Source organism: Oryctolagus cuniculus, chromosome 1, assembly GCF_964237555.1.
Source record: "Oryctolagus cuniculus chromosome 1, mOryCun1.1, whole genome shotgun sequence".
NCBI lineage: Eukaryota > Metazoa > Chordata > Mammalia > Lagomorpha > Leporidae > Oryctolagus > Oryctolagus cuniculus.
In genome coordinates this window covers 157,395,276-157,419,243 of record NC_091432.1, presented here as the reverse complement: position 1 = coordinate 157,419,243, position 23,968 = coordinate 157,395,276, and the positions used below count along the sequence as shown (strand labels likewise).

General features: G+C 39.5%; 1 protein-coding gene across 1 annotated transcript in view; it reads left to right on the top strand.

The window, feature by feature from the left end:
- TMC1 (transmembrane channel like 1) overlaps window positions 1–23,968 on the top strand; it is a 205,407-nt gene that overhangs the window by 131,586 nt on the left and 49,853 nt on the right. Inside the window, exons 8-9 of the mRNA XM_051858747.2 lie at window positions 566–664; window positions 18,922–19,064. Coding sequence (XP_051714707.2) covers window positions 566–664; window positions 18,922–19,064 — 242 coding nt within the window. The remainder of the gene's footprint in view (window positions 1–565; window positions 665–18,921; window positions 19,065–23,968) is intronic.

The window sequence follows — 23,968 nt, the reverse complement described above, 5'->3', positions numbered from 1 at the left end:
AGCTGTTCTCCAGTGCTATTTTCCCCCATGTGATTCTCTCCTAATAGGGTAAACCAAATTGGGGGCATTTGCCCTGAATTAGGGATCAAGTTGATAGCACAATCAGATGCAAGTATGCCCACTTACATCCTCAAATTACACAATTTGTGTTCTTGAGTCCTCCCTTCCTTGACTTCTGGGAGAGAATCCCTGGACCCCTAGCCCTCGGAGGTGTTTCAGCAGTTCTGCTGAACACAACTGTGCTCCAAGAAGTCAACTCTCCTTAGCAGACACGCTCTACATCAGCCCAGTTTGGGGTGGTGGTGGAAGTGGAGCGTCTTAGCAAACCTCCTGGGAGATGTGGTGGGCCCAATGCTGGTGGTCCACTGAGCTCACGATGTTGGGTCCTTAGCACTCCCTTTGTTCTGAACTCTGGATTTAGTAGTCGATTCTCAGAAAATGGGACCCCACATGGAGACTCCATGAAAAAGTTTCAGAAGTGCTTTTAAACAAAACCATTTGTGATCCCATGTGTGGCTCAGACTTCATTTCCAGTTATTAATGCTTTCTTTACTTCTCCTTATAGTACCTCTGGGGTTTGCCATACGGCAGTTTACCTAGGAAAACGGTTCCCAGAGCTGAAGAGGCATCGGCAGCAAACTTTGGTGTGCTGTATGATTTCAACGTAAGTGTCCCTACACAACAGTGTAGGAGGAAGGATGGGTTTTTCCTTGCATTATTTTGAAACCCTGTGGCCCCTTCTGCCAGGGCTGGCTAAGGCATTTTAGCCTGTCTAAAAAGGAATGAAAGAAAGAAAAGAAAAAATATATAGACATATAGATGGGAATAAATAGTAGGTCTATGATAATGTGATCAAATGGGAAAGCACACTACTGAATGAAGGTGAGCTCAGAGCTTAAAGATGAAGCAAATAGTCTTATCTCTGGATTTGGAAAAGAATAAAGGAAGGGTTTGAAGATGTGCTTTTTGGAAAATCTTATTGGGTTCTTAGGGAATTAGAACTTTTATACTTTGTATTAATGTCTTCACTTCTCAAAAAAACCTTCTGTTTAGTATTAGTCAATAGTACTAAATAAAGCTAAATATAAAATCTAAGAAATACTAAATTCTAATTTTCAAATAATACCAAAACAAGTAGTAACTCATTATATTACCAAAATGACAATTATTGCATTGCAGTACCAAAATGATCATTACCCCTATTGAAAAATCATTTGGGAGCAATTCAAGTCTCTGACAACAGTGCAATTCCACACACTGTTTTTAAAATAGTGAACAGATGAGAGATGTCTGAGAGCTTAAGGGTGGAAAAGTTTCAAGAAAGAGATTGGGGAATTGATAATTCAAGGAATTTTGGGAGGATAGCAAGTGAGACTAAATTTTATTTAGATTATAGCATGAATGAGGGAAACAACCAGACCTCCTATTCATAGTATTGAAGTGTATATTTCACAGTTGTTTTGATTTAGACTCTTATACTTCCTAAATCACGAACTTCCTAAAGAAGGGATTAGGCCTGCTACATCTTCTTTTCCATCCCTAATCCAGTACTCACCCAACAGAGGCTTAATAAATTTTATTCACTGACAATTCCAGATTGACAGAAAGATTTGTGGAGCCTTGAGATAAGAACTACAGAAATCAATTTCTGTGTCCAAGACCAGAACATGCAAGCTTTAAGGAAGGTTTCCAGTCTCTTAAGTGAACAAAGCAAGTCATAGAACAAGAATAAAACGCGGTGGCAGACATTGTTTTAATCTTCACTCATCTCTGTCAGTTGAACCTTTCATTTCAGTTTGGCATTTATTTACCAAGTATAAACATGGCACTTGTTTTACAAAGATGACATGGTGCTTGACCTTGTGGTACTCATAATAATAGGACAAAGATAGATAGGCAGCTAGTTCACAGTATGGTGTCCACAATATGATTAGCAAAATTAAAAACAAAAGCAGTTACTCAGGAGCCCTGAGTAAGTGGTTGCTAATTCTGTTTGGGAGCCTTGGGTTTCTTAGAGGATGTGGTCTCTGGATTAAATTTTACCTTTTTTCTTGGATCAATTTTCAGAAGTTTTATTGAGGCATAATTTAGAGACTACAAAATTCACCCCATGTAAGGGTATAGTTCAATAATTTTCAGTAAACATACACAGCTGTACAGCCATCATCACAACCCAATTTTAAAATATTTCAATCACCTCCCTTGAAGCTCCTTTGTGTTTGTTTGCAGTCAATCCCTTTTCCCAACCCCAGTCTCAAGCAACCACTGGTTCTGCACTCTGCCTCTACAGTTTTGCATTTTATATAAATTCATTTCCTATTATAAAAGAAATAATATGACATTTAGTCTTTTGAGTCTGGTATCTTTCACTTAGTATTATGTTTTTGAGATTCATCTCTCCTGTTTCATGTATCAGTCATTTGTTTTAATTTTTGATTGCAGAGTTGTCTTGCATTGCATGGCTGTACTCTCTCCTGTTTATCCATTCACCAACATGGATATTTGCATTGTTCCCAGTTTTTGTTTTTTGCTTATTTTAAATAATGCTGCTGTGAATATTTGCACACATATCTTTATGTGGACATATGCTTTCTTTTTTGTTGGGTAGATGTGTAGGACTTTCTGAATAAGTATATGCTTAAATTTTTAAGGAATTGCTGGTTTTTCAGTATGGCTGTACTATTCAATATTGCCACCAGCACTATATAAAGATTTCAGTTTCTGCCTATTCCTTAGAATTGATAGTATTAGTGTTTATGTATTGCATAGCCTGTTAGAATTGTAATAATATCTCTTTCTGTTTTTAATTTAATTTTTATTACAAAGTCTTTTTATGATTTTTGAAAGCAATATGCAATGACAAAATCAAATGAATCAACCTATTTAGCATCTCAAATATTAGACATTTTAGTGACAGCATTTGAGACATAAGCAATATTGAAATGTACAGCACTCATTTATTAGCTTTATTCACCATGTTGTGTAATAGAACTAAAAAAATAATCCTACAGAATTAAACGTACTCCTTACCCAATTGAAGCTTTCTACCCTTTTATTATCATTCCCCCAACCACCCAGCCTCTGATAACCACCATTCTCTTTGCTTTGATGAGTTCAATTGTCTTAGATTCCACACTTAAGTGAAAATGTGCAGTATTTATCTGTCAGCATTTGACTTATTGCACTTAATTGCAACCTCAGGACCCCCTACATGGTGAGATTTTATCTGAGACTGAGCTTGGAAGCGCTCTCCCATGTAAAATGGGGGAAAATCATAGTAGCTACTTCAGGCAGCCTCAAGTGAGATAATATGTCAAAGACCATAGAATGCACAGCATATTGCACATGGTAAATATTCTTTTTTAAAAAAGCCATAGCTTTTTTTTTTTTTTCCTTTTGCCGTTGGTTCACCCTCCAATGGCTGCCACTGCTGGTGCGCTGCGGCCGGCGCACCGCGCTGATCCGATGGCAGGAGCCAGGTACTTATCCTGGTCTCCCATGGGGTGCAGGGCCCAAGCACTAGGGTCATCCTCCACTGCACTCCCTGGCCACAGCAGAGAGCTGGCCTGCAAGAGGGGCAATCGGGACAGAATCCGGCACCCCGACCGGGACTAGAACCCAGTGTGCCGGCGCCGCAAGGCAGAGGATTAGCCTAGTGAGCCGCAGCGCCAGCCAAAGCCATAGCTTTTCAAAAGGCAAACAGTTCTTAGACAGAACTGAGGTACAGGGATGACAGTGTTATAAAATACTATAAATGTGGATAGAGCAAGGTCATAAAATGTCTTTTAAATGAAATAAAGTTAGTAATAAGTGTATTCTGAACTTAATGAGGAGCCACTGAATGATTCTGGAAAGAAAATGATAAGATTATCAAATCCATGCCATGCCCCACATTCTGAATTAGGGGAACTTTGAATCTTAGGAGTGTGATCAGTTTCATGGCTTATGAGGGGCTCCTAGTCTGGTGTTCTTTCTGCATCCTGTATACCATTAGTAATATTCCTGGTATAATCTCCAACACCATTCTTACTGCTCCTGAAATGTTGACTGACTCAGTTTAATGATATATTTATCTCAAAGGGAAGAAGGTGTCATGATTGGGTCACATTTTCACCTTTTGTAATAAACTTGCCATTCTAAGCTTCTCAGATAGCATGACAAATTCACTATTTCCCCCGCCTGACTTGTTTACTTGATTCTCTAAACAATGACCTCATAGAAGTGTCCAGTCTGTTTTATAAGATGATCACAGTAGATAGCCGAGTATTCCATCTGTCATGACCCCATAGATAAAACCATTGACCAAACATCCTTAAGTTTCCTAAGAACTTATAATCTTGATTTTCAAAGAACCCAGACATACCAGGAGGAAGAGAGAAGTTTTAAGCCCAGGACTGAGATGATTTTTGTGGTAAAATATTCTAAAGGGGCCGTGGTTGATTTGTTTCTTTTAAGATGGTTAATATGTTAGCTTAACTAAGCCATTCTATATGGATGCAAGGGAAGAGAAACCAAAACATATTGAAAATCTACATTTAGAAAGCACTGTAAAAATAGATCCATCTATGACCTCTTGTTGTAGAGGAAAGGATGAAAAGAGTCAGAAAACTTTTGGCATGGGGTGGTGGGAGTTGTGAGGGATTACTAATCTATTGTGTTTTTCTTGGGGATCTTGGAACTTCCCTCTTCATCCCCATAGAAGCTCAACACCTAGTCACTTACAAACATGTATCATAATTCATTGATTATGTACAAATTAAACAAGTACCATGAGATATGTAAGGTCAATTAGTCTTCTGATTTCTCAGAGTCACAGTTTACCATTTACAAAACACCATATATTTTACCATTTTACTGAGTGCCTAGTAATGAGTAATGAGTAATGATCAGGACAGAACTTTCTATTATTGAAATACTAAAACATAGGGAGATTATCTAATATGTATGCTATGAATCATATAGGAAGAAGTGATATCGTTTGATTTAGTAGAATTCAAAGAACGAGCTTAAGGCAGTAGGATGAGGATATCTTTGCTGGCAAGATACTTGGAGTCCCAAAGATGATGTAGGCATAATAAAGAGAAAGAGGCTGTAGAGTTTGATAACCTTACAAGGAGAAAAGGAGGCACTAAGGTGGCATTTGGAAGCAGCTTGAGCTGATATCAGATGATGAGATCATCTAAGTAAATATTTGAATTGTGAATAAAGGAAAAGGCGTTCAACTTTTCTGCTTGAGAGCTTTTTGTATATTGCTCGTGGATGAACAAGGAGTCTACTTTGCCACCTCTTTTCTGCTTGTCTTCGTAGATGTGGCAGGTGGGGGAAATTCTAGAAGGAGCAAGAGTAGAGAGTTACCACCTATGATGTTCTAAGCAGGCACGTACATTAACTCTTACCTTTATAGCAACTTGTCAAGATGGAGTTGATTAGTATTTTTACAGTTGAGGGAATTGGGATTCAGAGAGGTCAGTTAATTCATCAATAAGAACACAGATAATTAAACATTGGGACTCTAACTACAGTCCGACTGACATTAATGTCAAATTTTTGCTGTAATGTATCATCCCCTGACTATTCCTTCTACCCATCCTCTTCACATCCCATCTTTGAAACGTCTCCTGAGAGGAGATGTTGAGGTTGACATTCCACCACAAGGAGATAGTTTGGAGACATTTTGAGTGGTAATAAACAGGAGTTCACATCCTTGTATACTCAGCATCAACAACTCTTTTGAGAAATGAGCTTCCAAGGTAAGAGAGCATCTTCTGAAACGTAGCTCTCTAAGTTTCTTCATCTTATATTGTACTGTCCACATTTAGGAGTGATATTTTTGTGATTCATACATGGAATAACACATGTTTTCTTTTAGGATTATTTCTGTGGTTTAAATACATTTTTATTTTCAGGGAGTTCTTTTGCAGAATGACTCATTTCAGGTCTCTTTAGAAGTAGACATCAAAGGGACAAATATCATATGTTCTCCCTGATCAGTGACAACTAACCGAGCACCAAAAAGGAAACCTGTTGAAGTGAAATGCACACTATGAGAAACAGTGACTTGATCAGCCCTTGTCCTGACTGTTGATGAACAACTTAATACTTTATCCCTTTTAGTTTTTTTTTTGTTCTACTTAATACTATTTGTTGAACTCTTTAATTAACATGCAATTATTCTAGAGTGTTTAAATTTAACTGAAGAGTGATCCCTGTTAAATATAAGAGTGGGAATAAGAGAGGGAAGAGATGTACAATTTGGGACATGCTCAATTGGACTTGCCCCAAATGGTAAAGTTAGAAATGTGCCAGGGATTCCAATACAATCCCATCAAGGTGGCATGTACCATTGCAAACTCACTAGTCCAAGTGATCAGTTTCACTTCACATTTGATTATAATGATAGGATTAAGTGTCAAAGGGATCACATAAACAAGACTAGTGTCTGCTAATACTAACTGATAGAATTAAAAAGGAGAGAACGATCCAACATGGGAAGAGGGATACACAGCCGACTCATAGAATGGCAGATGTTCTAAACAGCACTCTGGCCTCAGAATCAGCCCTTAAGGCATTCGGATCTGGCTGAAGAGGCCATGAGGGTATTTCAGGCATGGAAAGCCAAGACACTCTGGCAAAAAAAACAAAAAAAAAACAAAAAACAAAAAAAAAAAAAACAAAAACAAAAAAAAACTAAATGAAAGATCTCTGTGAGTGAGATCCCAGTGGAAAGAATGGGCTATCAAAGAAGGAGGTGCCTTTCTCTGAAGGGAGGAGAGAACTTCCACTTTGACTATGACCTTGTCTAAATATGATCAGAGTTGTCGAACTCAAAAAGCTTCCATAGCCTTGGCAACTCATGACAAGAGCCTAGGGTGATTACTGATGCCATAAACAAGAGTGTCAATTTGTTAAGTCAACAACAGGAGTCACTGTGCACTTACTCCTCATGTAGGATCTCTGTCCTTAATGTGTTGTACAATGTGAATTAATGCTATAACTAGTAATCAAACAGTACTTTACACTTTGTGTTTCTGTGTGGGCGCAAACTGCTGAAATCTTTACTTAATATATACTAAATTGATCTTCTGTATATAAAGAGAATTGAAAATGAATCTTGATGTGAATGGAATGGGAGAGGGAGCGGGAGATGGGAGGGTTGCAGGTGGGAGGGAAGTTATGGCGGGGGGGGGGAGCCACTGTAATCCAAAAGCTGTACTTTGGAAATTTATATTTATTAAATAAAAGTTAAAAAATTAAAGGAATGGTTTACTCTAAAAAAAAAAAAAAAAGAAGTAGACATCAAACCACATTACTTACAGAAGATATTTGGAGGGAAACACTTGTGAAAGAGAAGAGAACAGGGAGAAGAGCAGGTGGGGAGAGCTTTCAGGTGGCAATGCAGGTCTGACACCTGTGAAGGAGAAGGAACCAAAGGCTGGGTAGCATAGGTCTCAGACTGTAGTAGAGCTCTGAAAACATCTTAGATTTCTTGGTGTTTAAGTTGTATTCATTGAAGGGGTCCTGTGTTGGTCAACCAAAACCCAGCTCTATTTAGTTTCCACTACCATGCTTGATCGTTGTCTGGGGATAGTCTAGGGTATATGTGAGCTCAACGTGAACCCACTATGATCCAATCTGGTGGATCCAAAGGGGTGGTGGCTGGAGGCTATCTCCAGAAGGAGATTTGAAAGGCATACTTAAATGGCTTCTACAGGGGTCTGTGGGTCCTCCTAATGTGACTTAGCTCCTCCACTTTATATCAGAGCTAAATATTACTGTTGTTGTATTTTGTTTTCAGTAGGTTTCAAATACAGCCAGCATGGCTCTTTGTCACAACCATTGTTTGATCTTAGGGCAGTGCTGGGTCAGCAGAGACTGAACTAGATTATGAAAAATACCTGAGAAATATGATCCCAAGCCAGATTGTTAAGCCTCCTGGGGGGCAAATTCAGGATTATAAATTTGTAAGTTCTCTCAGATCTGCTGCTTTTCTTAGGAACAGAGATCATAATATGTAGATAGGAAAGGATGAGATCCTCTGGTCTGCTTGTAGTAAGATTCTTTGAGGGTTTCACTGAGCAGGAGTGGGTTCCTTCCCAGGCGCAGAGTTCTGAGATTGACCATATTGGATAGTTGCCCATCCCTGACTCTCATTTTTGTTTAACTTCCTCAGTGTCCTGTGCCTGTCCCTCTGGTTAAACAGACTCAATACTTTGATTAAAAGAGGCATCTCACATTCTGTGTGAGGTCCTGTCTTCTTTCTTCATAAACTTAATCTACTACTTCTGGACTTATGACATAGTTTATAGCCTGTAATAAGAGAGTTTTCTATGTTTACTTTTAGCTTTCTTGGTATCCTCAACTTGTGGAATTGATTTCATAGGGTCTGAAGTCCTACCAGTGTTTTCTTTGCTTTGGCAACAAATCCCAGTTTCTAAAACTCCCTTAAGCTACACCTGACCAAACCAAAGGTGAACCTTCTTTTAGTAAATATTTTGAGATGTCTATGATGCCATGCTTAAACTACATTCATTTTTTATGTGATCACATAAATTAGCCTTCTTTTCATTATTCAGTGAATGTTTATTGAGCATTTACCAGGTGCCAGGCATTAGGCAAAGGTGAGAAAAACCCACAAGACCTTTATGCCCTCTGTAGCAAAAAGCCTAATGGAATAGTCAAATAATCACAAACGTAAGTGTAGACGCTGGCACTGTGGCGCAGTAGGTTAATCCTCTGCCAGCATTGCCAGCATCCCATGTGGGTGTGGGTTCTAGTCCTGGCTGCTCTTCTCCTGATCCAGCTCTCTGCTGTGGCCTGGGAAAGCAGTGGCAGATGGCCCAAGCACTTGGGCCCCGGCACCCACATGGGAGACCCGGAAGAAACTCCTGGCTCTTGGCTCGGATCAGCTCATCTCCTAGCATTGCGGCCATCCGGGGAATGAACCAGTGAATGGAAGACTTCTCTCTGTCTCACCCTCTCATTGTCTGTAACTCTACCTCTCAAATAAATAAATAAAATATTAATAAAAAAGTAACTGTAGTTGCAACTGTGCCAAATACCTTGAAGGAAAGTTATATAGTATTAAGAAATATTATAGCAGAGAACCTGACCTAATTTACGACCTAAGGGAATATGATGGATAATAGGTAAAGTTCATTTCTGAAAAAATAGCGATCAAATTGAATTTGAAAGAGTCAGTGTGAGTTCCCAATCTAAGAGAAGGAAGAAGCATTCTACGCAGTGATAACACCAAGTATAAAAGCCCTGTGATGAAGAGAGGTTGTCTTATTTCAGGAAACAAGTGAAGGTCAGTGAAATCAGAGCTCAGAATTGAAGGGGGAAGGGGCCCATGGAACTGGAGAGATAAGGGTGTATCAAAGCAGCTGGGGCCTGCTAAAAGACAATGATAATTATTTTTTTTCCTTAAAGCAGTTGAAAGTAATTTAGTGGGTGGTGGTTGGGTAGTGACATTATCAGATTTGTATTTTGAAAAGGTCGACAGGGCCGGCGCCGCGGCTCACTAGGCTAATCCTCCGCCTTGAGGCTCCGGCACAACGGGTTCTAGTTCTGGTCGGGGTGCTGGATTCTGTCCCGGTTGCCCCTCTTCCAGGCCAGCTCTCTGCTGTGGCCAGGGAGTGCAGTGGAGGATGGGCCAGTCCTTGGGCCCTGCACCCCATGGGAGACCAGGATAAGTACCTGGCTCCTGCCATCGGATCAGCGCAGCGTGCCGGCCACGGCGGCCATTGGAGGGTGAACCAACAGCAAAGGAAGACCTTTCTCTCTGTCTCTGTCTCTCTCTCTCTCACTGTCCACTCTGCCTGTAAAAAAAAAAAAAGAAAAAAAAAAAAAAGAAAAAAAAAGTCGACAGATTGAAGAAGGAGTAGGATGAATTTGAAGGGACCAAGGAGTTTTCAATGCATCCAGGTGAGAGAACAAGACTGTTTGGAAGAACTAAGTTTACCTGGCAGGTATTTACTGAGATCTAAATTTTGGGTGGCAACCTAATACATTAAGAGCTGAGAATCTGAGTTAGAGTAAAACCTTACAACCCAAGAAGTTATGTTCTATAATTCAAATGTATAGCACTAAATCATGACTCTAATACATCTGATGTGACTAGATTATTTAAATTTATAAACATTTGAAAACAATTCAGTGAAAACTTCACTCTATGTGCTAGCATGCTGTGTCTCCAACAGACTTTGTTTTTTGTGAATTATAGTTGAAACTAATTATATTCACTAACCTCAAATATTTGAAATAAAATATATGCTGCTCATATGGGCCTGAAAGTCTGAACTTAATTTTCCCAAGAAGTCACAATATTTTCTCTACTTTTAAATGTTCTTATTTCTTCAAAACTTCCTTTTAAAATAAAAAATACTAGAGTAGTACCTAGGACTGTCTCTGTAGATGACCACACACTTCCCATTGCATGTATGAGTTCACGGTTTCACTCTGCATGACTTTCAAGAATCAGGGGCAGATTGCAAGCCTAGAAGGCAAATAAATTATCAACAAACTCCCTAATATAATGCTTTTTTTCACCTCGTGAAACAAAAGACTATTTTTTTCTCTAGAAATGCATAGCAACTCATTTTATAGTACTGAAATGATCTTATTTTTAAAGACTTTTAGGTAATAAGCTGGTAGAAAAAAATCAGTAATTCCAGCTACAGTGTTTCTCAGACTCTGTTTTTTGACGTTTTTATTCATTAAATCAGAACAAAAGTATCATGTTACTGTCTTGAATGATTTACTCTATTTCATTAAAATGGGTGGTAGAGAGCAGAAGAATAGAAAAGGATGGATTGGATGACAATCTGGAGGAGGTTAACCTAACCACGGGTTGCTCATCATTACCAGAAGCAATTTCTTTGTTCTTCCAGTCATTCTACAAACATAAATTGAACGTCAGATACTGGGAACACAAATAAAAGAAACATATATTCCCTTACCCACAGGGACACTATGCTCTAATTGGATGTGCAAAGAAGCAATTGCCAGACAATGGAACAATCTCCAGTTGACAGATATATATCTCAGCCACATGGGGCGTAATGATGGGGAGGTTCAGTGTTGTGGTTTACCGAAGTTCAGTTTACTGAAGTCTCAAGAGGATCTAGTAAATGATAACTTGATTTCCCATTTGATTTCAGAATAATCTGGAAAGAACAGACAGATGGACACCAAAAGTCCACATTTATTGCTAATGCAGGCAAAATTGGGGGACCAATCTAGGACCTTTAGCCAAATGGTCTTGCTCATATGGAACCCAAATTAGGCCAATTTTCCTGGCCTGTTTCCTAGAGGATGAAAGTCATGTTTGGCTGGGCCAGACCAATGAATTCATTTCCAAACTAGCAGGCAGAGAAGTCACTACACCTTCCTGAGGGGGAGTGAGTGAAGGGATAGTAGAAGGCTGAGGAATATTCCAGCTAGTAGAGCTATGGGCACTTGAGTGAAATACAGAGAAAGGAGTGGCGTTCCTTTCCCCTATAACAATCAGCTCCAGTTGAGAGGTCAGTAAAGGCTTTATGGAAGTATCTTGAAGTAGCCCAAAAATGTTTTAACTTATTTATATTAATTTATTTGAAAGGCAGACAGACAAATGGAAATCTCCCATCTGTGGTTCATTCCCAAATGATTTCAATAACTGGGACTGGGACAGACAGAAACAAGAAGTTTGAATCTGTTTTTCCTTTTTTCAAAAGATTAATTAATTTATTTTAAAGGCAGAGCAAGATCAAGAACAAGAGAGGGATCTCTACTCAATGTTTGACTCCTCAAATGGCTGCCACACAGCCAGCTCTGGACCAGGCTGAAGCCAGGAACTATGAACTCCATCCTGGGCTTTCATATGGTTGTTAGGAGTCCACGTATTCAGGGCATCATGTACTGCCTTCCCAGACACATTGGCTGGAAGCTGAATCCAAAGCAGAGCAGCCAGAGCTTTAACCAGCACTCTGATAAGGGAGTTAAGCCACAGCTTAACCTGCCATGCAACAACACCAACTCCCACCACCAACAACTGGCATCTTAACTGCTATTCCAAACACTTGCATCTTGGGGTAGTTTTAAAGAAAAAGTAGAAATAGAACAGACTCTGAAATGAGGAAGGCATTGGAAATAGTATTCCAAGCAGAGGGATTAGCATGTACAAAAATATAGAGGCATGAAATGGTTCTATGAGTGATCCAACCAAGTTGGTATTTAGGAGGAGACAATAGTAGTAAAGATGAACCAATCACACAAAAACTAAACAAGATGCAAAAGGGGCCTGGTCAGGACAAATTCATTATGCTGAAAAGTCAGACTTTGTCCTAGAAGCAATGGAGACCACCATGGGGCTTTAAGCAAGATGGGGAAATAGAGTAACCATTCAGGAGAACCTGAATGTGAGATGAGCTAAGCTGGATGTGGCATAAGATGAGGCAGAGGGGCAAGCAAATGGCAGCAGTGCGAAGAGGAGGAGAGTGCCAGATACGTCAGTGAGGAAGAAGGTCCAGGGCTTAGTGAGTAACTGCATGTGGGCTATTGGTAATAATGGGAAGACTACGAATATATCCACATTTCTGGTTAACATGACTTTGGTGGGTTGATTGAACCATTTTCTGAAACAGGAGAGAAAAAAAAACAACAGATTTGGGGAAACTTTAATGTGTTAAATTCACGCTTCCTATGGGACATTCGAGTAGAGTGAGATGTGTAATGGGCATTGATGCAAAGCTTTAGTTTCAGTTGTAGGCCATGACATCAAAGGAAGACAGAACTACTATTTACAGAAGCCAGAGAATCTAAAAATGCCATGTAGCATAGTGAAAAGAACTCAGTTATGGAACTCAGACAGATGTGGGTTTGAATCTTGCCATTTACTCCCTAGGAGACCAAGCACTGTGAACCTTTTAGTTGCCATGTGTAAAGTAGTTTTAGCACCTTCTTAGAAGGCTGGTTTATGTTTTTTAAAAATGAGATTTTGTACAGAAAGTCTCACCTGTCTGGTACATGGTAGGTGTTTAACAAATGTTCCTTGCTTTAAATGTCTACTTAGGGTACTTAGCTCAGAAAAATTCCAGTTTGTTGAGGGCACAAGAAAGCAGGAAGAAAGCATCCTGATGGAAAGACCTTGTATTTACAAGGCAGTGAAAAGAAGTCAATAGCAATGTCTCCTATCTGGGCAGGAGGCAGAGTGAGGGATATAATGGGTACCAAAAGAAATAGTCTACTTCACAGCTTTTTGAAGGGTAGAGTTCACTATCTACACCCCTTAATGCAACACTATTCCCTCTACTGAAAACTAGGTGATGTACCAAGAGTTAGCCAAACTGGCACTTCATAATCAACATGTTCTCTGTTAAGAACCATTTAGCATCTATTTCATGTCTCTAGATCAGGGTTGCAGCAAGAGAAAGGTAGTTCAGAAGTGAGCAAAGTGGGTCCTAGTCGAAGAAAAAAGAAAGAAGCCTCGTGTATCTAGCTGGAGAAAGTAGGTGTCTGTGGGCTGCCTGCTGTTGTGGTGCTGTTCTGAGGGTTATTATCCTTGTTATAAATGGCTTCTCTCCTACAAGATAGATGTTAAGTGATATCATGCCCTATCTTTCAACCACACTTGAAGCCTTCATTAATACTGAAGTATTAATGCCCAACAACTCAGCTACAAATTGAAATATGAGGGTACTTCAAAATGAACATAAGAAAATGGAATTAAAAGGTTTATTTGATTTTTTTACAAAAAAAGCTTTAAAATCCATATGTACAAGGTATCTTCAAAAAGGAGGAAATACACATTATTAAAAAATTTTTATTTGAATCTCACACCAGAAAAACCTCATCTTTTAATTCTATCTTCCCACAAGCTTTTTGAAGTACCATTGTATATCCTGACTTGACTTCTAGGGTACTGCATCCCCATCACGTGCACTCAATGGACATACTTCGTAAACTGTATTTTCTTTTTCCACTGGTTTTGACTTGATGATTTTCCCCAAAATAATAGTATGACAGTTACTACAAATTAAAAAGAGTTGCTAAAGATCAAGAAACTCATTTACTATCCTGGGGATAGAGTGTTATCTTTTGCTGTATTTGTTGGTAATCAAGAGAAATCCCAAAGGGATGGAGTTATAATATAATTTCTGGGAATGAGTACTTTTGAAATGGATATTTTGAATGTGTAACTCTTTTGCAGTCTTCTATAATCTAGGCTCATTCCATGCATGCACAGTATTAGTAAATAGTTAAGTTCTCTTTAAGTGTCAGTTAGATAAATAAATGCATGGGTTGATTGTAATGACCACATAATCAAAACATTTTCTTTCTTTTAGAAGTGGGTCAACGACTATGGATTAGTCCAGCTGCAGCACTTGAAAAGAAATAGAGTTTTAATAGATGACACGCAAGCATGGAACCCTATAACTGGATAGGAATTTTCTGTGCTCATTCGAAACTTGGCTCTGGCTCTGGTTTCTCTGTCAGATTTTAGGGTGGGAGAGGGCTCCCACAGGGAAAGCAGGGCGCGCTGACATGGAAACTGAATAGAACCTTGGCTAGGCTAGGAGTCATTGCTATTTTAGTCACTTCCAGATGTCTGCTGCTATAGTTTTAAGGGAAGGATGTGTGGAGTGTCACATGCCCTCTAGACGAAAGGGGGAAGGGCATTTCCCTTCTAAACCTTTCAGCTTGTATTTATTTAAAGTTATCCTTCAACGCTACTAAGCTGGGTTTGATAATGCTTTTTAAAATTGTGCTCTTTGGTGATCCCTTCACACACTTCATTTACACATTTCATGTATATAACAAATAGGCAAGTGGGACAAATGCTTGTGAGATTATCAGAATTCCCCTCCCCTCAAAAACCCAAAACCCTTTTCTGCTTTGGTTCTGATCTAATATTTATGAAACAGCAGCCCTTGAACATATGTTGAATGGTGCAGATCCCAGATGAGCTAGCTGCCCCCAGTAGCTGTTGTGCTAACGCAAGAGGCATGCCAGATGCTCACTATGCATCCCTTTTCTCCTTGCATGCTCTTTAAGGGGTGACTTTCAATTCTAGTACTGTAACAATGAGTTAGGGAAAGTGCATGTTTTACCAATTATGGATATGGTGATGAGGCCTTATGAAACTTTTTCTAATGGCATGTCCAGAATCCTTTCCAAGAGACCCTGGCACCACCAGGGAGAAACCCATGGGTAGAGATCAAAGTCCATGAGTTGGCAGGGTTTTAGATTTCTTCCTTTTGCTGGAAGGTGTGGCACTAACAAGATACAAACCTTGGGAGATAAAGAAAGCACAGGAGAAGCAATAAAGCACAGTGATGAAGTATATGGGATTTGAATTGTACAGACACAGTTCAAGTTCAGACTCTGTCTTTTACAAGCTGTGTGAACTTGAGCAAATTACTTAACATCCCTAAGGCTCAGTTTCTTTATCTGTAAAGTAGATATAGGGATGGTAGCTATCAAATCATTGTGTATGTATTATGGGTTGGGTTGGTGTGATCCCGATAAATAACACCTTCCTTGTCTAGACAGATTGTAAGCTAGCCAAAATCTAAACCCAGGGGAAGACAGATCAACATGTCCCTTTATTATTGTTAAGTGGACATTAAAGAATGTGACATCTCTTCATGAACTTAACAACCAGATCTCTCTACCAGGACAGGACTCCCTGTACAGAGGCACAGCAGAGCAAGTGCTCTTTTAAGAGGAGAAAGAGAGATCCTCACTTCCTCATCTGTGTTCTACTCTCAGGTTAGTTTCTCTCCCCTCCAGCTGGAGTGAGACAGCAGAAAATGGTTGAGAGTATTACATTTATGTATCTTTTCCACAGGAAAGAAACATCAAAGGTCAGGGAGAAGGGTGACCCCTGGCAGTAGTAACATCATAGGGTTCTTGTGATGATTCTGTAAACTGAAGTGAAGTACTTAGAAAGTGCTCAATATTTGCCCAAATTTATTAATTTATATTACTGCGACCATTATCACCATATATCAGGATTGTGGCAAGTAAATGGGTTAAAGAGTCTTTGCTCTGAAAAACAGAGAGGTTTGGAAAATTATGTGTTGTCCATTGGGAAAAGAATAATAAACAATTCAGGGTATAACTTCTCTTTGATTTATGTTGCCATAACAAAATACCTTAAGCTGGGTAGTTTATAAAGAAAAGAGATTTGCTTAACTCATGGTTTTGGAGGCTGAAGTTCCAAGATTGGGTGGTTTCATTGCTTAGCCACTGGTGAGGGATGACGGGTGGCATCACAATGGCAGTAATGTGTGCAGAAGATTACATGATGAGACAGGATGCCATAGAGGCTCAGGGCTGAGGCTCACCATTTTTATAGCAACTCACACTTTGTGGGAACTAAGTAGGATTCCGTAAAACTACATTAATCTCTGCTAAAGATGATGACCCCAATGACCTGATTATCTCCCTCTAGGTCCTACTCTTAAAGGTTCCTCTGCCTCTCAACATTACTGCATTGGGGACCAAACTTACAGCACATGAACCTCTGGGAGGTACACTCAAAGCATATCCAAACCATCACATAACCTTTAAACCAATGAGGTTTTGTTATTGCCATGCTGAGACAGAGGGACCTGCGTGAAAGTTAATAAAGAGTAGAAGAAGATTGGATGTGGCTACAATACAACTGAGAGGAAGTAGAGACCCCAACCAGATGGATAAGAAACAAGATTATATTATCAAACTAGAAACTGGGAAATCCCACCAAAGCATTTCCTCCTGGGATGGAGAAAGTTGGCCAATCCAATCAGAATCGATCTGGTTCTTTATTCTGGAATGAGATTGGCCTGCCTATTCCCACTGTTTGAAGCTTCCCCTGGTTGTTTAGCACCATTTTTTGTTTTGGGTTGTGTATTAGTCAGAATTTTCCAGAGAAACATAGCCAATAGGACATATAGTATATGTATGCATATAATATTTGGAAAATTACAGAATTTGTGTATAGTTGTTACACATGTAAATTCTATTATATAATTTATAAATAAATATAAAGAACAGATTTATTATATAAGATATATAAATATAATACTTTGTGTTATATATTATATATGTATATGTATCTATATATCCATATCTGTGTGAGTATATATACTATATATATGAGAGAGAGCAAGAAGTAGGGGAAAGAGAGAGAGAGAGAAGAGAGAGAGAGATTTTGAGGAATTGACTCATAGAATTATGGAAGCTAAGCTATCCCATTGTTGCTGTCTGTAAGTTGGAGACCCAGGGAAGCCAGGGATATGATGAAGTCTGAGTCTGAAGTTCTGAGCAGCAGGAAAGTCAGTGGTGTAAGCCCATGTCTGGTGGCAGGAACAAACGAGCTGTGATGTCCTACCCCAAGTGAGGCTGGAAGAAAAGGGATATATTCCTCCTTACTATTCTGTTTAGTAGCTCAATGATTTGGATGGTGCCCAACCACACTGGAAAGGCCATGGACTTTACTGAATTCACTAATTCAAATGCTAACCTCATGTAGGATCACTTTCACAGACACCTCAATTGTTGCATCTGGCAAACCAAGACCACTCAGATTGACACATAACATGAGCCACCACGGCTGGATTGAGCATCACAAGCTGAGCTGCAGCTACAGGCAGGGGTGGTGCAGGGATGTGGACCAGATGAGCCATTTTCCTGTAAGCTTCACATCCTATCCTGTCCCTGGTTGAGCACACAGGCTCCTCTAGAGTTTTCTGGAGATTTTATTTCTAGCTACTTCTTCCAGAGTGTTAAAAAATAAATTTGCCACAAATTTTGAAGTTGATAGTTTTTTTTTTTTAATTTCATTGAACCATAATTTGAGCTAGGCATGATCTTTCTTTAACACAATCTTCTAGGTCACTTCTCTAAATTCTTTCTCTAAGAATTAGCATCCAAGACATTCTCTTCTCTACCTGCTCCAGGCCTCCCCCACCCCACCCTCCACTTTTCCTCTCTTCAGTAGTGGGTTTCAGAGTCTCAGGATTGTATAAATAGTACAAAAGGAAACAAACTGAATTTTCTAAAATTCGAGGGTGACTCACCTGCTCTCAGGAGGAAGCCACAAATTGGCAGATTATTACCTACAAATTTCACAAAATGTGATCATTTTAAGCCAAGGCCAGAGAGAAGTCAAAGAGGAGCTAAGTGGGTATGTAGCAATGAAACCATGCCTCAGTGGTAAGTGTGAAAAACACGGTGAATGTGTGAAAGATTAATATTATAAGAAGCAGCATCAGAATATGCTAACATTCTGCATAAAAGGGTATTCAGGTGGCTTTGGGAGGTAGTAATGCCAACCCTGGCAGACAGTGTTTAGGAAAGACAATATAATGTGCAAATAAGCATGCTTGTTATGGAGGAATTCTGTGGTAGTCTTGGGGAACAGAAAATTATGCAGATTGATTCCAGTGTCATCTTTCCTGCTCTCTGTTCTGCTCAGTGGGAGCTCAGGCATAGCCTCTGTGGTTTAAGGAGAACAAATCTGATTATGGCTCAGGTGACTGGAAATGGAAACCTGCCACAGCGCTTTGCAGAAGCAAATTTCAGATCTTCCTCATATTAAGCAAGTTCTTAAAATTGTCAATCAAATGACACCAAGAAGTGTGTTCTGATGTTTAAGTCAATGAGCACTTCATGGTAATGGCTCCACAGCCGAGTAAGCCTATATTTGGTCAAACATTTTGTCTGTTTAGAAATTTCTATGTTTAGAAGTTACTGAATTTCAGATAAACCAAGAAGCTGCCAATCAGCGTTGCAGCTGAAAAATTCACTTATGGAACAGAACAATAGGGCTCATGTCAGAGCCATGACCTAAGTTTCAGAATTAATGTCACTTTGTTATTCATCTTAAAAGTTGATGTTTTTCCTTTGAGTTGCTCTCCACAGCATCTGCTAAGCGGCTTTGTTGTTGGATTTTAGGGCTTGGCACAATATTCCGTCCTCTTTTATGGCTATTATGACAATAAACGAACAATTGGATGGCTGAATTTCAGGTTGCCGCTCTCCTATTTTCTGGTGGGGATTATGTGCATTGGATACAGCTTTCTGGTTGTCCTCAAAGCGTAAGTTTCATTTGTCTTTTGGGAAACAAATAATTATTTCTGGAATCAAATGGGAGAATTAATTTGAGAATCGGCTATACTTTTGTTGCAATTTCTTAGAGGATGCAGAGATGAAATTTAATTTTAATACTGACACTTTTATGTTAGACTGTTAGATCCTCAAAACAAATGGGCTAAATACAAACAAAAGCCTTTGGTCATTTTATTGGTCAGACTGATGATTGCAGGCCTTTCTCATGTTTTAAATGTGTGTGTATGTATAAACTTATATATGTATAATTATATTATTTGAGAGAGAGGGAGAGGTTTTAGAGCCCCCTTTGATTTGTTCACTCCCTAAATGCCTGCAATGGCAAGGGCTGGGCTGGGCTAAAGCTAGGAGCTGGGAACTCAATCCAGATCTCTCACATGGATGCAGGAACTTAATTTCTGGAGCCATCATCTATTGTCTTCCAGAATCTGCAGTAGCATGAAATTGTAAGTCAGGAACTGGAGCTGGGAATTGAATCTGGTCACTCTGACAAAAGACACAGCGTGTTAACCTGTCGCTCCCCCTCTTCGTGGAGGAACGACACAGGACCCTGCGCTGTTCTTTTGTCTGCTCAGCCCTCCCCGGGTTTGCTGCTGGTTCTTTCCGGGTTGGCTACCATCCCTTCCACCTCCGTGGAAGGGCGGTTCCCCCTGCCGCTTTTCCCCACTTCCGCGGGGGAGCGGCACACCGCCGGCCGGCTCTCTCGGGGGCTGCACAGGTGTTCCTCTTAGATGTTCCTGGTGCATGTTGTCTCTCTCCTCCTTTATAGTCCTCTTCGACCAATCCCAACTCTGCTACCCACACGCCGAGTACGCTGCTCTCCTCCAATCAGGAGCAGCTCCTGCAGCTTGTCAAGTTGGCAAGAGGCAGCTGTGTAGAAGCTGTTTCCTCCTCTCCCAGCGCCATATTGTGGGAGAGCAGATGCATAGAGTAAGTCTTAATTCCAGTAACTTAGTCTAGTCCGAGTTGCTCCCCACATTAACCAAAGTCTTAAATGGTTACCTCTAAACATATTTTTAAAACATACCTTTTGGTACTTCAAGGTGGGAATCAATGTTGCCAACAAGATGGGAGAATAGCTGCTGACCCCCTCTTTCACATGCAGGGAGGTTTGTAGCTTGCCAGATCAGCTCATTACGCAGATTCTGTTGTTTTCTATTCATATTTTAAAAAATCAGAATAATCACTCATCTAAAAAGTGCTAGCTGTGTGAGACAGCAAGAACAAATGGCCCCCAATAAGATAGTAATGATAGACTGTATAATTGTGGTTTTTCTTGGGAAAAGATTTATTAGAGTATATGGAAGTATTTCATTGGGGAAATGGTAAAACTGCAGTTCAATTTTCCCTCCTTGCCTGAAATATATTTATAATACTCCACTTAAAGATATTGCAGAAATTTAGCACTGTTGTTGAGGCTATGAAACAATCATTGAGCAAGTTTTCTGAACTAGCTTAGGAAGAGTTGAAACATCTCAAGTATCTGCATCATTTATTTGACCATGACAAGGGGAGACCCTTGCCTCATTGCAGAAGGTTGCCTGCCCGAGGGTTCTAAGTGAGGTAAAGCATGCAGTCACTGGAAGCAGGAGCTTTCTTGAGTAGTCTCAGATATGCTTTGTGTCTTGTCCCTGCCTCACTTGCTGATCCTCCAGAGAAAACTGTCATATTTAGTTTGCAACCTATTTCAGGGCTTGGAAAAAGCCTTATTGGAGACCACCATATCCAAAATACTCATGCACCTGTGTAACTGTAATGAGATCCCAGACATAAAGTATCTGTCCATCTGATAAAGTACTAATACATCCCATAAATCTGAGACATCTTCTAGACTTTTGAACATATTACTTTGCTTGAAGTAAAGTCAGAGGTACCATTTCTGTTACTGAGGTCACTGATATCATTTCTTTGTTGTGTCTTTGGTCTTTGTGGTCACTGAGAAATAATGTCAATGTCCAATTACTCAGCTTTCGGTGACTCTGGAAAGACTATGTACCCTGGGGTACCCTTGAACCATTCTGCCTAGTTTCCAAAGTCAGCTCTGACGTGGGTGTCTTTCTACAACCACAGATAAATGGCTCAATTGGTCTGTCCTCCTGTTTCCTGTCTCTGGTAAAGGTGTAATAGGTGTGAAGACTAAAATGAATTAATACATATAGAGCACTTGGGATATGCCTACCATGAAAAAAGTTTCTAAAAAACATTAATTACTTTTTTAGGGCTATAGGCTTCTAAAAGAACCAAACAAAGCCAGCATGCAGGGCAATCACTTGTGGTTACACAATTGTACATGAATAGATTTGTATATTTAATCAAATGGCTTTCTGGAAGATGAATATAAAGTAGCTAGAGTAGTGCTGTACAAATAAAGGTATATACATAGTTCTAGTAGTCATATAAAAATAAACAGGTGAAAGTACTTTTATTAATATAAGTCAATCAATCCCCAACATCAAGAATATTATTAGTTCTACATTTAACCAATATAAAATTGTTACCAAGATATTCTCTGTTTTAGGGTAGTAGATTCTTGAAATCTGGTGTGCATTACACTAGCCACATTTCCCGTGCTGAGTAACCACAGGTTGTCAGTGGTGACCACACTAAATAGAGCAGCAATACAGGATGTGGTGGCTTTTGGAAATCTGCTTAAAGGTACCATTTAGGATAGCTACAAGGCAATAAATGCACATTTTCCTCCTCAAAGTCATCATGTTATGCCAATCAAAGGAGCCTGTCTTGGGCCCCACCTTTGGTATAGGCCTTTGGTAACACATCACCTGATTAGCAGGTAGTTTAAGCTTATTGGCCCATAAAGCATGGAAATTCAAAAGCTATTCATGACTCCCACCCCACTCCCAACCCTGGGGCCAATACTTACCAATAATAAGAATTGGTAAGATATAAATGATTGTACAGAATTATTAATCATCTGTTCTCACCCCTCTCCCCCTACTCCAATGAAATATGCTCTTAGAATAAATATGAGTGGATTTATGGCATCCATTCCTCAAATTGAATAGATGGGAACTGGAGTTCTAAAATCAAAAATCAACTAAGCTCCATGAGGCCTTTGATATCTTGCCAGTACTGCTAGCCTCAGCATCCACATTCACAAGATAGGGGCAAATATCTACTTTTAATTGTCTAATAGGGAAGTTAGAAGGTAAAATGAGATAGAAACCCAAACACTTCAAGGTATTAAGATAGGACGACTGACTTTGTTGGTTTTAGCGCTGTTTCAGTTTAGTGCAGGAAGTCTTCTGCCCTGGGAATCTGCTTAGTTCCTGGAAAGACAGGAAAATTTGTCCTTGTTTTAAGACTTTCCTTTCCCTCCCCTCCCCTCCTCTCCCTCCCCTTCCCTCCCCTTCCCTTCCTTTCCTTCCCTTTCCTTTCTTGTCCTGCTCTGCTCTGCTCTGCTCTGCTCCTCCCCTCCTTTCCTTTCCTCCTTTCTTTTTCTTTCCGGGTCAGTATATTCCTAACCATATCAGATGCTTAGAAATTGATAATAAACAGTTGTGTGTGTATTAAAAACACATTAACATAATATATTGTTAGAAAGTCACATGACATGGAAACCATCAGTTCCTTCATATGTTGTCCTCATCAGTTTGAACTTTAATATCCCAAAGTAAAGGTGGTTTTATTTCGACACCCAGCTTTTCCCACTACAAACAATTCTCTACTTAAATATTTTGGGTTTCACTAATGTATATTACAGCTATACTACTATAAATAGTAATTATTCATGGGATGCATGCTTTATAGAGAAACCTCTTGCCATTTATCTTATCCCAGTAGGCCTTTCTAAGACTTTTCCCTGTTGCATGGTTCCCTGGGATTAGATATTATTTTTTATTTATGAGCCTGGTCATAGTAATAATAGCCTAATAATATTTTTGAATACATAAATGATGTGCCATATATAACTCTCAACTGGTGTCAAAAATATTGTCTACATAAGCTATCATATATATGTATACATTTATATACTATAACTTAAATGTACCATGTACCATAAGCCAGCTTTAACACATGCATATAAATATTTTTATTCTTGGCAAAAACAGAAATGAATCTAACTTTATGTTAAATAAAAAAATAAATTTATTGTTAATGATGGTAAATAGCATTCACTAAGCATCTATCATGTTGTTTAAATTATATTATCTTTTAATTAATTAATTTATTTATTTGACAGGCAGAGTTAGACAGTGAGAGAGAGAGACAGAGAGAAAGGTCTTCCTTCCGTTGGTTCACCCCCCAAAATGGCCACTATGGCTGGCGCGCTGCGTCGATCTGAAGCCAGAAGCCAGGTGCTTCCTCCTGGTCTCCCACGTGGGTGCAGGGCCCAAGAACCTGGGCCATCCTCCACTGCCTTCCTGGGCCACAGCAGAGAGCTGGACTGGAAGAGGGGCAACCGGGACAGAATCCGGCACCCCAACTGGGACTAGAACCCAGGATGCCGGCACTGCAGGAGGAGGATTAGCCTATTGAGCCACGGTGCTGGCCTAAATTATATTATCTTTAGCAATTAAATATTACTATACTATATGACATGCTCATTTGACAATAGTACCTACACAATCCTAGATTTTTCTAGTTTGAAAGGTATCTTACACTTATCATCGACTGTCATCTCTCCGTATTGTGCATCTCCTTACATAGATCAATTTGTTCATCCCATCAATTTTGTATACTGGGTTGAATAGGGATTAATTATTCTTATTGGATGGATGGAGAAATTAATGTTTAGCAAAGTCTGATGATTTGACTAAGTTTAAATAGCCAGTAAATTGCAGAACTGATGTTTGAGCATCATCTTCTGATTCCAACACTTATTGTTCCTAATGTATGACAAAGATTCATCTGT